At 43.6% G+C, this 14,613-nt stretch overlaps 1 protein-coding gene across 5 annotated transcripts in view; it reads left to right on the forward strand.

Moving 5' to 3' along the window:
* Positions 1-14,613, forward strand: part of Atg4c (autophagy related 4C cysteine peptidase) — a 66,284-nt gene that overhangs the window by 29,015 nt on the left and 22,656 nt on the right. For all 5 annotated transcript variants that reach the window (XM_026782216.1, XM_026782218.1, XM_026782217.1 and 2 more), the window contains 5 exons: positions 339-669; positions 2,123-2,193; positions 2,963-3,099; positions 13,231-13,309; positions 13,964-14,040. In XM_026782216.1, coding sequence (XP_026638017.1) covers positions 339-669; positions 2,123-2,193; positions 2,963-3,099; positions 13,231-13,309; positions 13,964-14,040 — 695 coding nt within the window. The remainder of the gene's footprint in view (positions 1-338; positions 670-2,122; positions 2,194-2,962; positions 3,100-13,230; positions 13,310-13,963; positions 14,041-14,613) is intronic.

Below are 14,613 nucleotides of genomic sequence, written 5' to 3' on the forward strand. Positions count from 1 at the left end.
CTCCCTTCCTTCTTCTTTTCTTTCTTTTTTTGAAACAGGATCTCACTGTGTATATCATGCTGGCCTTGAACTTACGGAGGTCAGTTTTTCTTAGCCTCCTAAGTACTGTGATTAAAGGTGTGCACCTTTGTGTCTGACATACTTTTTTTCCTCTTTCAAGGCAACTTTTACCAAGTGTTCATATACATACACTATATGCAGTGAACAGGTTATATTTACATACTTGCCTATTTAGGACTGTGTTGTGCGTGTTGTTATATATGTGCATGTGTATATTTTAGGAGTATGTGTTGTGCGTATTGTTATATATGTGCATGTGTATATTTTTGATGCTATAGCTTGGACCTGGCCTGATGCACTGCATATTGAGAACTCAGACTCTGACTCGTGGACTTCCAACACCGTCAAAAAGTTTACTGCATCACTTGAAGCCTCGCTTTCAGGGGAAAGGGAGCTCAGAACTCCAGCAGTTTCTCTGAAGGAAACGATCAGGAAACATCCTGACGACCTTGCAGCGCAGAACGAGATTTGTCACAGGAAAATTGTCTCTTGGTTTGGAGACTCCCCTGTGTCTGTTTTCGGCTTACATCGACTCATAGAGTTCGGGAAGAAGTCTGGGAAAAAGGCTGGAGATTGGTACGGGCCAGCCGTGGTTGCTCACATTTTAAGGTATCGTTGTTTCTGTCCCTTCTGTCTTAGAAATACCAGCTTTGACAGTGAGTGCAGACAGCTGAAGCCCTTAAAGACCAGCTGCATGAGAACCCTCTGCTGTCCTTTGCTAATGGGGAGTCAAGTCGTGGGACTACAGTTACATTTACTACGGACGGGGTTTTCTTCTCTTGCTTTTAGATGCCGATATACAGGATTTCGTTCTAACTAGGTTCTCATAAGATTATTCAATGCATGTTCTAAAAGCTTGGTAGCTCTTTCAACCTGGAGGCAGGCTGTATTATTATTATTATTTTGTAATGTAACTGTTTATTGATGGCTAGTGAGATGTCTAGAGCTAAAATTATTATTTCAACATTTCCATGCACATTTCAGAGTCATATGAGTGGTAAGCAGCGAAGCCGACACTTATGAGAGCACATTGTCTCCAGCCTGTAAGAGGTCCCCAGGCTCTGTGTGTTCTTCCTCCGGTGGCAGATGGCAAATATCTGGGGCTTTGCAGGCCCTGCGGCTTCTGTTTTCCATTCTTCTTTCTCTTTCTGTATTTGAAATTGTCAAAACTGTTCTTAGCTTACAGTCTAAAAATCCAGGCTACAGGTTGAGTTTGGCCATCGTTATCTGGTGTTTCTTCTTCACTAGTATACAGGAGCCTACAAAGTGGAACATTTAAGGTTATGCAGAAGTAAGGAGATAGGCAAATAAAATATTTTACTTGCCACATCTGTGTGAGTCCTCTTTGCAGATGTTGGGGTTTTGCCACAGCACCTGCCATTGAGAACACTCTTGCCCACAGGGGCTTCCCAGTTTGCAGTTTTGCTTACAGAATTCTGACACTTTAAATTAGGAAATTCATTTGCTCAGATCAAATGAATTTTTTCTTCTTCCTTCCCTGCTCTGTGGCACTGGGTATGAAACCCAGGACCTCAGGACACTGTGCCAGTGCTCTAACACCAAACTACATTCCAGCCCCTCAGCTGAGTTCTGATTGGTGTGAGGAAGCCAAGCTGTTGTTTAAAGAAAGAAGAAGAAGAAGAAAAAGAAAAAGAAAAAAAAACGTGGATAGTTGTAGTTGGGGACCAGTGCAATATGTGTTCTTTGTACTGAATGTCTGACTATGAAGCAAACCTTGAGTACATGTGACTCCCTGCTTAGAAAGCCTTGGGTAGCCAGGGAGCTGATGAAGAAGGAAGTCTGTATTTGGCTGGGAGATACGTTTCATAGCACAGGTTCTGAAGGCATGGTTTGTAACTTCATTTAGAGTGTCTAGTGTGATGTTCACCTTGGAAAACGCAGCCGATTTCTGCCCCCATTCAGATGATAACTTGGACAGCAGACATACAGGTCACATAGGAAGGGCTGGGAAGCAATGGATTGTTTTTCTTTTTAAACTAAATCCTTAGGTGCCATCAGGAAATTTTGACTAGAATTTTAAGGATGTTTATCATTTTCCTAGAAAAGCAGTAGAAGAAGCAAGACACCCTGACTTACAAGGACTAACTATTTATGTTGCTCAGGACTGCACAGGTATGGAGTGTGTGGAATTCTAGCCATGTGTTGTGTTGGCTCACACCCTTCGTGTGTGCATTGCTCATCTCTTCCTGGTTTATATTGTATGGTTTTTTCTTTGTTTGTTTTTGAGACAGGGTTTCTCTGTAACTTTGGGACCTATTCTGTTTCTAGCTCTTCTGTTTCTAGCTCTTTTTTTTTTTTTGGTTTTTTTTTTTTTTTCGAGACAGGGTTTCTCTGTGGTTTTGGAGCCTGTCCTGGAACTACCTCTGTAGACCAGGCTGGCCTCGAACTCACAGAGATCCGCCTGCCTCTGCCTCCCAAGTGCTGGGATTAAAGGCGTGCGCCACCACCGCCCGGCTGTTTCTAGCTCTTGTAGACCAGGCTGGCCTCGAACTCACAGAGATCCACCTGCCTCTGCCTCCTGAGTGCTGGAATTAATTCGTGCGCCACCACCACCCGGCTCAAAGCACCTTCTTGCTTAGCCATCCCACTGGCCTGTATTTGGCATCTAATCAAGTCAAACACTTTCTGACTTATGCTTTTCCTTTTTATTGTTAGTCTTCCTGATAGAGCGTATGCTCAGGGAGATCAATACTTCAATACTTGTGTTTTGTTACTGTTGAATTTCTAGGGGCCATGTACTTGGCATTCGGAGCTTGTTGGTCCTTTGGTTGTGGTACCAGACACCAGATGACCAACCAGTGGAGGAGGGGGGGCAGAGTAAGAGTGTTGACAGCTGCTTTTATAATGTGTAATACATACATGTTCCTTATGTTTCTTCCAGTTTACAATTCTGATGTAATTGATAAGCAGACCGACTCTGTGACCTCTGGGGACGCCAGGGACAAGGCTGTTATTATCTTAGTTCCTGTTAGACTTGGTGGAGAAAGAACCAACACTGACTATCTGGAGTTTGTGAAGGTAAGAAGTGCTTTTGTTTTCAAGACAGCAGTAGTACTTAACATAAAAACTCTTCTCCACGAGTAAGTTATGATGATCCTACACTTATACATCGTGAAGTTTGGCACCAGGGGTTGTAAATTTCAGCCTTAGGACAGCATACGAGTCTGAAGAACGGCATCTTTCTGTGACAGAGTGGGCACCCTGTGAGTCTTGGTGCGGTGTGCAAGTGAGGTGTGTGATGTGGCTGCTCCTCCAGTATCCTTTTCTTATTCAAAGATATTTGCTTAGTTATTCATGAAGCTAACATGTCAAATTAACTATTAACACAAACTTTAAAATGACTACTGTATTTCATCGCTTGTTATCGTGGCACCATGATGCCGGTGAGGAATTGCTGAAGTAGACGGAAGTAGCTTCCCTTTCTTATGAATCAATTAAAACTCTGTTTGATTTCTCAGCACATAGTTATGTTTCTTGAACCAAAAGAAACTGTATGGTTAGATGCATTGTCCTGTTTTAGGCACTAAGACATTTAGTTTTGAAGTAGCTGGTTAAGTCTGTAGCTTTAACAATACTTTCAGCTTTAGTAAAGTGACCTTCTTTCTTGCTGTGATGAAATACTTGGCAGAATGAACTTTGGGGAGGTGAAGTTTGTTTTGACTCATAGTACAGAGGCCTTAGCCTGCAGGGGACATGTAGCCCAGGATAGCTATGAATGCTAATCTTCACAAAACTGTGAGCTTACTTAAGACATTATATGATTTTTCTTTGTGTGTATGTGTGTGTGTGTGTGTGCTTTTCTTGTTGCTTTGGTAACTATATTGCATGGTCTATAACTATAGTGTGCACTTTGGTGGTGACAATGCTGTGTTGTAGTGTAATGCAGAACAGGTATGTATATGTTCTTCTACTTGTATGCATATGTGTCTTCCAGTGTGTTATCTTCCAAGTACAGAGAGTCCAATTATAGCGCCAGACCTTACATGTGCTCATGGTGGCTCGAAGAGTGAAACACAGCAATCACCCATAATGCGTTAACCACCATCACAGATGGTAGGCATTTAATGCTGTTTTGAAGATAGAATAGTATTCTTACTTGATTATTAGGGTTGCATCCACACCTCAGCTGTGTTTCCTGTATTGCCTACCGTGCTTTGCAATTGGCTTCCCATTGCACTACATTAGCAGCTGGGATCCAGAAGGACCCCACCCCGCTTTCCACTTTCCTATCCATTAATTCTCACAGTGAAAGTAAATGCAGTCCCTTATGCGTTACTGTGTTTTAATCCTAGCATGGGTCTTATGCAGGGTCTCAAAGGAAAGCAGAACTGGGCCTAGGAGACGACTTAGCTGGTAAAGTCTGGATTTGAGCCCCACTTGCCCACAGCAGGTGGGCATGGTAGCATGTTCCCGAATCCCAGTGCTGGGGATGTGGAGGCAGGAGGATAAGGTCTCTAGGGCTTGTTGGCCAGCAGGCCAGCCAGTGAGTAGAAGGTCTAGCTAGAGACCCTGTCTCAAGAAATAGGGTGGAGAGCAACTGAGGAAGATACTGTCATTCTCTGGCTTCCGCGTGCACGCACACACACTCATGCACTTCTGGAGTGAGGGAGGAGAAGAGAAGCCCCAGAGAAGAAAAATTATGGCTGGTGGAAGATGGTTCAATGCAAAACGGCCAGATGGCTAGTTTTCTGTTGAGGTAAATAGTAAGGGAGTCTGCCTAGCTTGTAAGGAATTGGTGTAAGTTTCCAAAGACTGTAATTTAAAAAGTCGTTATATGTAATGCATGCTGTCAGATCCGATGTGTATCGGCATTGTGTCGGAAGGACAAAATAGTGGAGCTGAACAAAAGACTGGTCTCAACAAAATTGTTTCTGAAAGTTACGATTTGGACAGATGCTATTGTAAAAGCTAGTTTTGTGGCAGCATATTTAATAGCAAAAAATCAAAACCATTTACTGGTGGCTAGTTTATTAAGTGAGGCATGTAGAGTGTGGCAGGTATAACATTTTATGCTTTGAGAAAAGGGGTATTTCTAAAGTCAGTTTGTCTCGCCTGACTATAACCACGTAAAGTGGAGAAATTGGTAAAATTCTCTGAAAGAAGGTTGAAGAGAAGAGCCCTTAGTTTTAAGTTTCTTACATTGGTACTAGGCAACAGCTCAGCTGCAGGTATATCCTAACTTGCTGCTTTTAGTGGTGTTGGTGATGAATTAAAGTCACTGAAGACATGGCTTCTTTAGTGCCCTTAAAAGGCACAACTAAATCAAGAAGTTTCTATAAGGCAGTTAAAAACAAAGCTGTTTCTTTGTCACTGTATTTATGGCCTTTATCAGAGGTGCTCATAATGGTAGGTAGAAGAGAGGGGTTTGTACAATTCACAGAAGATGATGTTGCCACTGCCCAGAATTTGTGCTGAATGAAGTATCACACAATACATCAAGAAAATATGTGTGCATACCATTAAGATTAAATAACGTCATGAAAATCTTCATTAGGACTGAATTTCACTAAGGATCAAGAAGTTTAATCCTCACCAGTTGCACGAATTCCTTAAAAATGATGATGTTAACTGTGGCTACATCAGTAACCTTTTTGGAAGTAAGAGGCTAAGTCAAGGTCAGACGTTGAGAAGATTTTTTGATTTACAACATGTATCAACTCCTTTCTGATATCAAAACCAAAATTTGTATCTAAAGTTGACAGTGAAAACTGGCTTACAGATGTAGCATTGTTCTTTTTTTAGTGGATTTAACCAATCCTTTAAATCATTAAACATGTGTCTTCAAGTTCATCAACACAGTGTTTCACATCATCTCATTTTAAGTGCAACTAAAATTGTAGTAGGTCACTGGGCAGTGGTGGCACACACCTTTAATCCCAGCACTCAGGAAGCAGAGGCAGGCAGATCTCCATGAGTTCGAGGCCAGCCTGGTCTACAAAGCAAGTTCCAGGAAGCCCATGTTGGAAGAAGGCCACTTAGCCCCAAAATAATCACACAATAGCTGTATTATTTAAATCACTGCTTGGCCCATTAGCTCTAGCTTCTTATTGACTAACTCTTACATATTAATTTAACCCATTTCTAATAATCTGTATATTGCCACGTGGCTGTGGCTTACGGGCAAGATTCTAACTGGCGTCTATCTCCAGCGTCTCCATGGCTTCTCTCTGACTCCACCTTCTGTCTCCCAGCATTCAGCTTAGTTTTTACCGCCTACCTCTACTCCCTGCACAGGCCCAAGACAGTTTCTTTGTTAACCAATGGTATTCACAGCATACAGAGGGGAATCCCACATTAAGCCCAAGCCACAGAGAAACCTTGCCTTGAAAAAATATAAAACAACAACCATAAAAAAAATGTGACAGTTCAATCAAGTTCAGGCTCTTTAAACACTATCACACATTTCAGCACACCAGCCAAACCACAACCCGGGAGAGACCCTTGAAAACACATTTCAAGAATTTTTGGGAAAATAATGTTCGTGTTTCCAATTTTAGTTGCCATAAATATGTTACCTGCCTATTTCCAGATGGAACAACTGGCGCTGCACCCTGGCATTCACCTTAAAGAGGTCGATGCCTCTCGACAAGTCCTGCAGAGGACTCTGTCTTCCGGAGACAAACATTGCTGGCTTCCCCTCACACCTTATCCTTGCTGTTGCTTTTTGCATCACGCACATTTGTGAGCAGCTGGAGTCAGGCTAGGACCGAAACCCCCAGCCAGCCACAGAGAAGCGCCATTACCTCCGTCCGCCAGCTACTGGCATATTTCACAAACACAACACCAAGGACCCTGCAAGTTTATGTTGCCACCTTTTCTTTCTATATATAAATGTATTTTAGAAAATCCATGAAGTTGTATTGCTTTGGTATGTTCATTTTCTTGACCCACAACTGTGCACTTTGCAGCTGCTCAGTGATTCTTAGAGACCATCCCAGTGGAGTGCTACACACTCGGGGTTGTAGCGTGAGGACCTGTGTGCACCTGCGGGCAGACGGTGTGAAAGTCACACGCATACCTTCTCTTGCTTACCAGCTATTGTTAGTGTTTGTGTAGTGAATGCATGAGTGGTGACTGCTCTTCACCTGTGTGGTCCTGAGAAGTCAACAGGTTAGGTGCCCCTGGTTGGGAGGTTAAGGCAAGGAAGGCACCGTGTTGCGATTCGCTGCTGGCCCGTGGTAGGGGCATGAGGAGGCCTTTTTGCATCTTGGAGGATCAGGAAACAGACTGTTCAAAATGGAAATGAGGCCAGGCTGTAACCCTCAGAGGCCTGTGGTTAGGTTCCCCACTTCTAGCAGCCACTCCCCCTTCCCAAAGCTTCCAGTGCTTTCCCTAACAAACTGGCTGAGAACCAAGCGTTTAAACATTTGAGCCTGTGAGAACAGTTCAATGATACCGGCTCCTTGAGCCCAAACCTTTTCTTGGTGGAAGCTGCCAGGGCCTTCCAGGTGTGTTTCATCTGGCAGAGGGCTCTGCTGTTGGTAGTGCTGATGGCACGCGGCACTGCCCGATGCCCTGGAGTCTGAACGGGTGGAACACCAGTAGTTGAGCTCTTTCTTTCTGTGATCTCCTCGGTACCCGGCACGTGGGAGTCCCGTGACCAGTATTTGCTAACTCATTTGTGTTGTCCTTTCTGGTGTAATCCATCTCCTTTGCCCTCACAGCAGGCAGGCACTTTGTCTTTGTAAACCGGAAAGGGCCCAGGGAAATCAAATGGTATGTTCAAGTTCAAATATTGAGCTGGGAGAGAAGACCGTCATTTTGTGGCTGTAAAATCCCCCAGTGAAGACTTTTGAACCATGGTGTTTCCTTGAATGTATGCTAGTTGGGTTTACATTGTAGTCCCCTAAAATGAGAGCCCTTTTGAGGGTTGAAACATTATCAGATAAAAATACCTGAAGTGGTTGTGTGAGAATTTATGACAGTGTTATACTCAGCCAGAGGGGGGCTGGTTAAGGTCTCCCCACCTGAAAGTGAAGGGTCAGTGTGTCCGAAAGCCCCCCGAGAAAGGCCGCTACTGGACCCCCCCTCCTTCTCTACTCCTCTTTTTGTATATGTGGTTAGCAGTACTACCTCTCCCCAAAACCAAAGTACAGTCTAGTCTAACATGCAACATATAGCTATGTGTTTTCAATGTATTGTTCCAGGTCCTCCCACAGTGTCTTAGAGGTAGCACTGACCCAGAGTCTTAGCACATTCCTGAGAAAGATGTTTGCTGTGTGCCTTATCGTTCCTCACCACCGGAAGCTCACTCAGTTTTATTTCTGTAAGGAGCTGAAATGAGGAGAACTCAAAGTTCTTCCTTCCACGAGACGCATTAGGACTTCGCTTTTCAGTGGATTAGCTTCAGTTTTATCGATTGCTTTGTGGATACAACTTGGTAAATCCTCACACTAGCAAACGCGGAGAAGCACTCTGAGGAACTGAGAAGTGTTTAAAGTTTCTAAAGATGCAGCCCCTTTCTCGCACATGGTGGCCTAGGTGTGTATTGTGGGGTCCAGACTGAAGCAGAGGAAATACAGACGCCAGAACTGAGCCTCCTTTCCATGGCCACACTTTTGGGGTATACATAGGTCTCTTTCTTTTCTCAGCCGGGGGAGACTTGGGACTTTCACTTCCTCGTTTGTCCACAGGACATACACATTTCATTCCGCTGACTGGGTTGCCTTGTGAAGCTGAGTTTTTATTTAAAGAGAACGGAACAGAAACCTTACTGTTAAGAAACCCTATTACTGTTAAATGATTGTTTTTCATAGGGTAGGCATTATCTGTATTTGTTAGTTGGTTCAAGGTAGCTAAGGTTAGCAAAGAGTTTAATGTTTGTTTTATTTGTTCTTTATCAGTTGCTGCTTTTCTTAATAAACTACCTCTGATATTTTTTCAAGATTGTAATTATTTAAGGCTTTCTTTTTTAAAGATTTAATTATTTCTATTTTTATCCGTATGAATATTTTGCCAGTGTGTATATGTGTGCACTGTGTGTGTGTGTGTGGTGCCCAAGGAGGGTGGCAGAACCCATGGAATTGGAGTTAAAGAGAGTTGTGAGCCACCACATGGGTGCTGGAAACTGAACCTGGATCCTCTGCAAGAGCAGCAAATGCCCTTAACAACTGAGCCCTCTCTCCAGCCCTTAACCATTGAGCCATCTCTCCATCCCTTAACTGCTGAGCCCTCTCTCCAGCCCTTAACCACTGAGCCCTCTCTCCAGCCCTTAACTGCTGAGCCCTCTCTCCAGGCCCACGAGCTTGTTCTTTGGAGGCTGGTTTAGTCTGCGTTGTGCTCCTGCAGTGAAACACTTGAGATTGGATGATTCATAAAGAACAGAGATCCATTCTTTTACATTCTGGATACCTCATTCAGGGTCAGGGACCGGCTGCTGCTGAAGGGTCTCCTGCAGAAAAGCAGGACAGAGGTATCCATTCCCTCAGGCCCATTTTAGAGGACTATTAATCCATTCAGAAGGGTGGAGCCATCAGGATCCAAGTGTTCCCCAAAGATCTTAACTTTTACCGTTGTTTTGCTGTGGATTAAGTTTCTAGCATGTAGATTTTAGAGGAAATGAACACATTCGATTTGTAACAAAGGGGTTATTTATAACACAAAGAACTTAGAACAATTCAAATATTCCTGAGGGTTTATGAGCATAAAACATAACCATTAGTTATCAAAGTGATATATGTATTTACTGATACGAAAAAATGTTCCTGGCAAAATGAGCACCAAAAAGATAAAGTAGCATTGGGCTGAGAAGATGGCTCAGTGGTTAAGAACACTTACTGTTCTTGCAGGGGACCCAGGTTCAGTTCCCAGCACCCACATTAGGTGCTCACACTCTGTGTAACTTCAGCCACATGGGAATCATTGCACTCTGGCTTTTGTAGGTACCTACATCCATATAGTATCTATAAACTCTCTCTCTCTCTCTCTCTCTCTTTCTCTCTCTCTCTCTCTCTCTTTCTCTCTCTCTCTCACACGCGCGCGCACACACACACATACACATAGATTTAAAAAAATTCAAAAGAAGGAAAAGGTAGTATATACAGTGTTTAGCCACATATAAAATTGTGCTAGTAAATTTGTATATGTAATATTGTCAGATGCCAAGAAGATACTCCCCCGAATTTTAATAATAAAGAACTCTAAGCTAGATGTGGTGGAACACACCTGCAATACCAGCCTGTGGGAGCTTAGTTCAGGGTCATTCTCAGCTTCTCAGCTACTTAGTAAGCTGAGGCTGTCCTGGACAGTGTGAGACACTGTCTCAAAAATGAAAAAAAAAATTAGAAATGATCTTTGGGTATTCTTTGTGTGTGTGTTTGTGTACATTTGTCTTTTTTCTTTTTCCTTTTCTTTCTTTTTTTCCCCCAGTGACCACATATTATTTTTAAGGACACAGATTATACTAGAAAACGTATTCTCTGATTTGGTTAACTTGCTAAAGGAAAAAGAGCAGTGTCCATGCACAAATGTGTTGGTTACCTGCCTCAGTGCAGTCAGGGACCTGGAGAGAGATGAACGCTTGTGCTCTGCTTGCGCTCTTTCCTTTATTCAGCCGGGGTCCCCAGCCCATAGCATGGTACTGTCCGTGTTTAGGATTGTCTTCCCATGTCAGTTAAGCCTCTCTGGAGATGTCCTCACAGATATGCCCAGAATTGTGTCTCCTAGGTGATTTAAGTTCTGTCAGGTTGACAGTTGTCCGAGGATTGTTGTAGCTGTGATGAAACAGCTTGACCAAGAGCCGTTGGGAGAGGAAAGGGTTTATCCGGTTTATATATCCTGGGTCACAGTCTGTTGAGAAAAGCTTGACCAAAAAACAAAACAAACCAAAATGACAAACAAATCCCAATCAGGATAACAATTGGGATTAATTATTCCAACAGGTGCTCCTTAGTCTACAGTTTCAACACTCTGGCGAAACCTTTGCAAGTTATTATTGCTTCAAAATACACTTTAATTTTTTTTCCTGGTCTTCAAGATTTATTTTCTCTATGAGATACATTCTGCACTAAAAGCGTTATCATTAATGCTTTGAATATCAAGACTCATGTATACATATAGGGGCCTGTGAATCTGCAATTGCTTCGTGGAAGCTAATCCACTTTGTGTATACACACATTCTGAAGTGTTTGAGATTGTGAGAGATGGATATGTCTGCCTACCACACACTGTGACTGCTGGCACATCTTCCCAGGACCCGTTAGGCAGGTCCCCAACTTACAGACAAGAGTGTATAGCAATGAGAAATTCCACCAAAGCACCTACACTCAGAACACCAGGGAGATGTGCCAGGACACAGGCACCTCCAACCCCCTAGCCTCCTTGATTCTCTGCTTTTATTTATTTTTTTGACCTTCGTGAGGACAGGCTGCCCAGGGAGTCTTTCCTTCCCCAGACCTCTGTAATAGCCCCACCACACCCAGGAACGACGGGCACAGCTCTGTCTTGTTCTTTGCAGTGTTGACCCTTGTCTGCTCGCTGACCAGTATCTACAGTTTATCCAGGGTGACAGTTGGGCAGCAGTGCTGGCTCCTCTTTAAGTGGTAATGCCTCATCCCAGCTCTCCCAAAGTCCCCGGGATGGTGCTTGTGGAAGCTGGCCCTGTGGGGATACATGCCTCCAAGCATAAGCATGGCCCTGGCCTCCTGGCTGCTTGCTCCTTCCCAATGAGGCAGTGGCTGAGTGGCCCCTGAGTTTCCAGGTCTTCCTCACTCTGGATGGCATGGCATGACCCCAAGCCTAAATACCTGTCAGGCATTATAGCTTTAGCAACATTGCGTACTTTCTTGGGGACATGTGCAGTAGACACCGGCAGACCAAAGAAACCATTCCATTTGAAGTGCAGTTGGTGAAGGGTTGAGACTACTTGGGTTCCTTACAGGAGCATTGTGAGTTGGGCAGCTTAGTCATCGCAGATCCTTACCCTCGTGTGTAGGGCGACTTACAAATCTGTGCCACCAGAGTCACTTCTAGCCAGCTTTCCACCTGCGCACTCACAGCTAGGGACATGGGTCTGGAGGGGACAGGAAGGAAAAACGGCTGGAATCTCCAGTTAGAGTCTGCTGCCCTTCCCTCTGCCTTCTGCTAGGGAGTGTGAAGAGGAGCTTGTGAGGGTGGCATTCGAGTGACCGCAGCTGGTCTACAAGGCTGTGTCACTCTCAGAAGAAAGAGCCTCACAACTGTAGACTGTCCGTTGTTTACCCTCAGGGTTGGCTGATGGGAAGCTGCGGGTCACTCCCTGCTACTGCTTCACCTCAGAAGACAATACTGCGTTTTTATATTATTAGCTCAGGAAAGATCAAAATCCAAGATCCAAATTGTGTTTTTTTGTTTGTTTGTTTGTTGTTGTTGTTTGTGACTAAAGTTTTGCACTGTAGCCCAGGCTAGCTTTGAACTGGTGATCCTGCCTCAGCCTCTTGACTACTAGGATTGTGTACGTCTGCCGCTGTGTTCACCTCCAGGTGTAGTTTCCGATGAATGTGAACAGCTTTCGCATTGTAGTAAACAGCCGTGAGCTGTACACTGTGAACATGGGGGCTGAGACCCTTTAATAAAGTTCCACATGTGGTGACCCCCAACCATAAAATTATTTTCGTTGCTACTTCATAACTGCAATTTTGCTAGAGCTATGAACCGTAATGTAAATATCTGATATGCAGGATGATATTTATTTATTTATTTATTTATTTATTTATTATTAATTAAAAATTTCCACCTCCTCCCCTCCTCCCATTTCCCTCCCATTCCCCCCCAGGATGGTCTTAGGTGAAGGTGAAAGAGTCGTTTGATTCCCAAGGGGTCTCAGCCCACAAGTTGGGAACCAGAGGTCTAGATCGAAGAGAATGCTCTCCCTAAGAGAAGAACTAGTAGCTCACTTTGGCAGGACAATTTTTCTTTGTGATGTTATTTATTTTCCCTGTGGCACATTGTAGCCTGTCTGTATTGTTGAGCAACATGCTCTGAATTAATGCTGAGTGGTTTAAAGGAAAGGGGAGCCAGTTTTGGAAGACAAGGACTCCAGGACACAGAGCTAATGTAAAAAAGTAGTAACTGTTGGTGAGAAGTTGGGGTGCTTCTAACGTGGGCAGTACAGACTGCTTCCGACTGTCAACGCTTCCCACCTGACCTAAATCTCTTCATTTCCTCTGACAGGGTGTGTTAAGCCTTGAATACTGTGTAGGTATTATTGGCGGCAAACCTAAACAGTCGTATTACTTTGCTGGATTTCAAGGTTAGTGGCTAAGTATGATGTTTCTTTATTGTTTTCTTTTAAGAGTGGAAAGTTAATACGAGATCGTTTGGAAACGTGATGGTTAACAGAGCCCAGTGGGGACCTCCTATGGCTGTCAGTCCTTCCTCAGCTGCTGCCTTGTCGCTTGATCCATGCCGTAATTGGATTCCTAAGATGTGTGGTTAATTTCTGGTACTGCATAAACAAAGCCTAATTTATTGGTCTCCCCGAATTCCAGAAAACACCGCTGCCACGTTCTGGCAGTTGCTATTTACATATTTACTTTTTGCCGTTTCTTTAGTGGTGCTCGCTGGTGATGAAATGACAAGCAATATGTTCTTGCTGTCAGAACAAAGACGGCAATGCATTTTTCATATGCAAACTGTAGAATATAATTGTGTGTTTGTGAAAGTAATTTTATCACCAAAAATTAAATGACAGTCTCATCGCTTTATAAAATTCTGCTTATACAAGCATATTTGATTATGCAAAGTTAATCTATGCTGCGCAGCCCCGCGTTTCTGTCAGAGAGTGGCAGGCTGGCAGGCTGTTACACCTCGACTTTTTTCAGCTGCTCTACATAGAAATTGGATTGTAAGCAGTGTCATAATAAGGTGTTTTGTGAATTACTTGTCTTCTGTTTTGTCCTTGTAGATGACAGTTTGATTTACATGGACCCTCATTACTGCCAGCCTTTTGTAGATGTCAGCATAAAGGATTTCCCTCTCGAGGTACTATACATGGAGAGTCGGTATTGTTTCCTTCCCGTGTGAAGCAGGCTCATCTTTAGGGGTGTGCGAGGTGGCCGAGCTTTTCTAGAATCACAGTCACATTGCCAGCTTATAGAACCCGTCAGCTTCGGTCAAAAGCTCAGTGCTTGGCAGCTGAATTTTAATTTGTGGTTTGCCATCTTCACTCATGTCCATCTCCAACTTGTTAGATCCCTTGATTGTACTGAAACGAACGCCCGGATCTCTGAGTAGTTTTTGTAGCCAGCTAACTAAGTAGTGTATAAGCAGAAGAATTCATAGTGTTAGGTCTGTCCTGGAGTTGGGGGGCAAAAGGACAGTTTCCCAGAGGAAAGCCGACTGGCTCCGTGAGCTTCCGTCCTGCTTAGATTTTCAGGGGCTCGTTTGGATTCCTAGCCATCGCTGAAGCCCATTTTCATAGATTCTGCTTTCCCTATAGGTGGTCATTTTGTCATCCAATATTTTTTTTTAAATATTTATTTATTATGTATACAATATTCTGTCTGTATGCCTGAAGGCCAGAAGAGGGCGCCAGACCTCTTTACAGATGGTTGT

This window comes from Microtus ochrogaster, chromosome 10 (assembly GCF_000317375.1).
Source record: "Microtus ochrogaster isolate Prairie Vole_2 chromosome 10, MicOch1.0, whole genome shotgun sequence".
NCBI lineage: Eukaryota > Metazoa > Chordata > Mammalia > Rodentia > Cricetidae > Microtus > Microtus ochrogaster.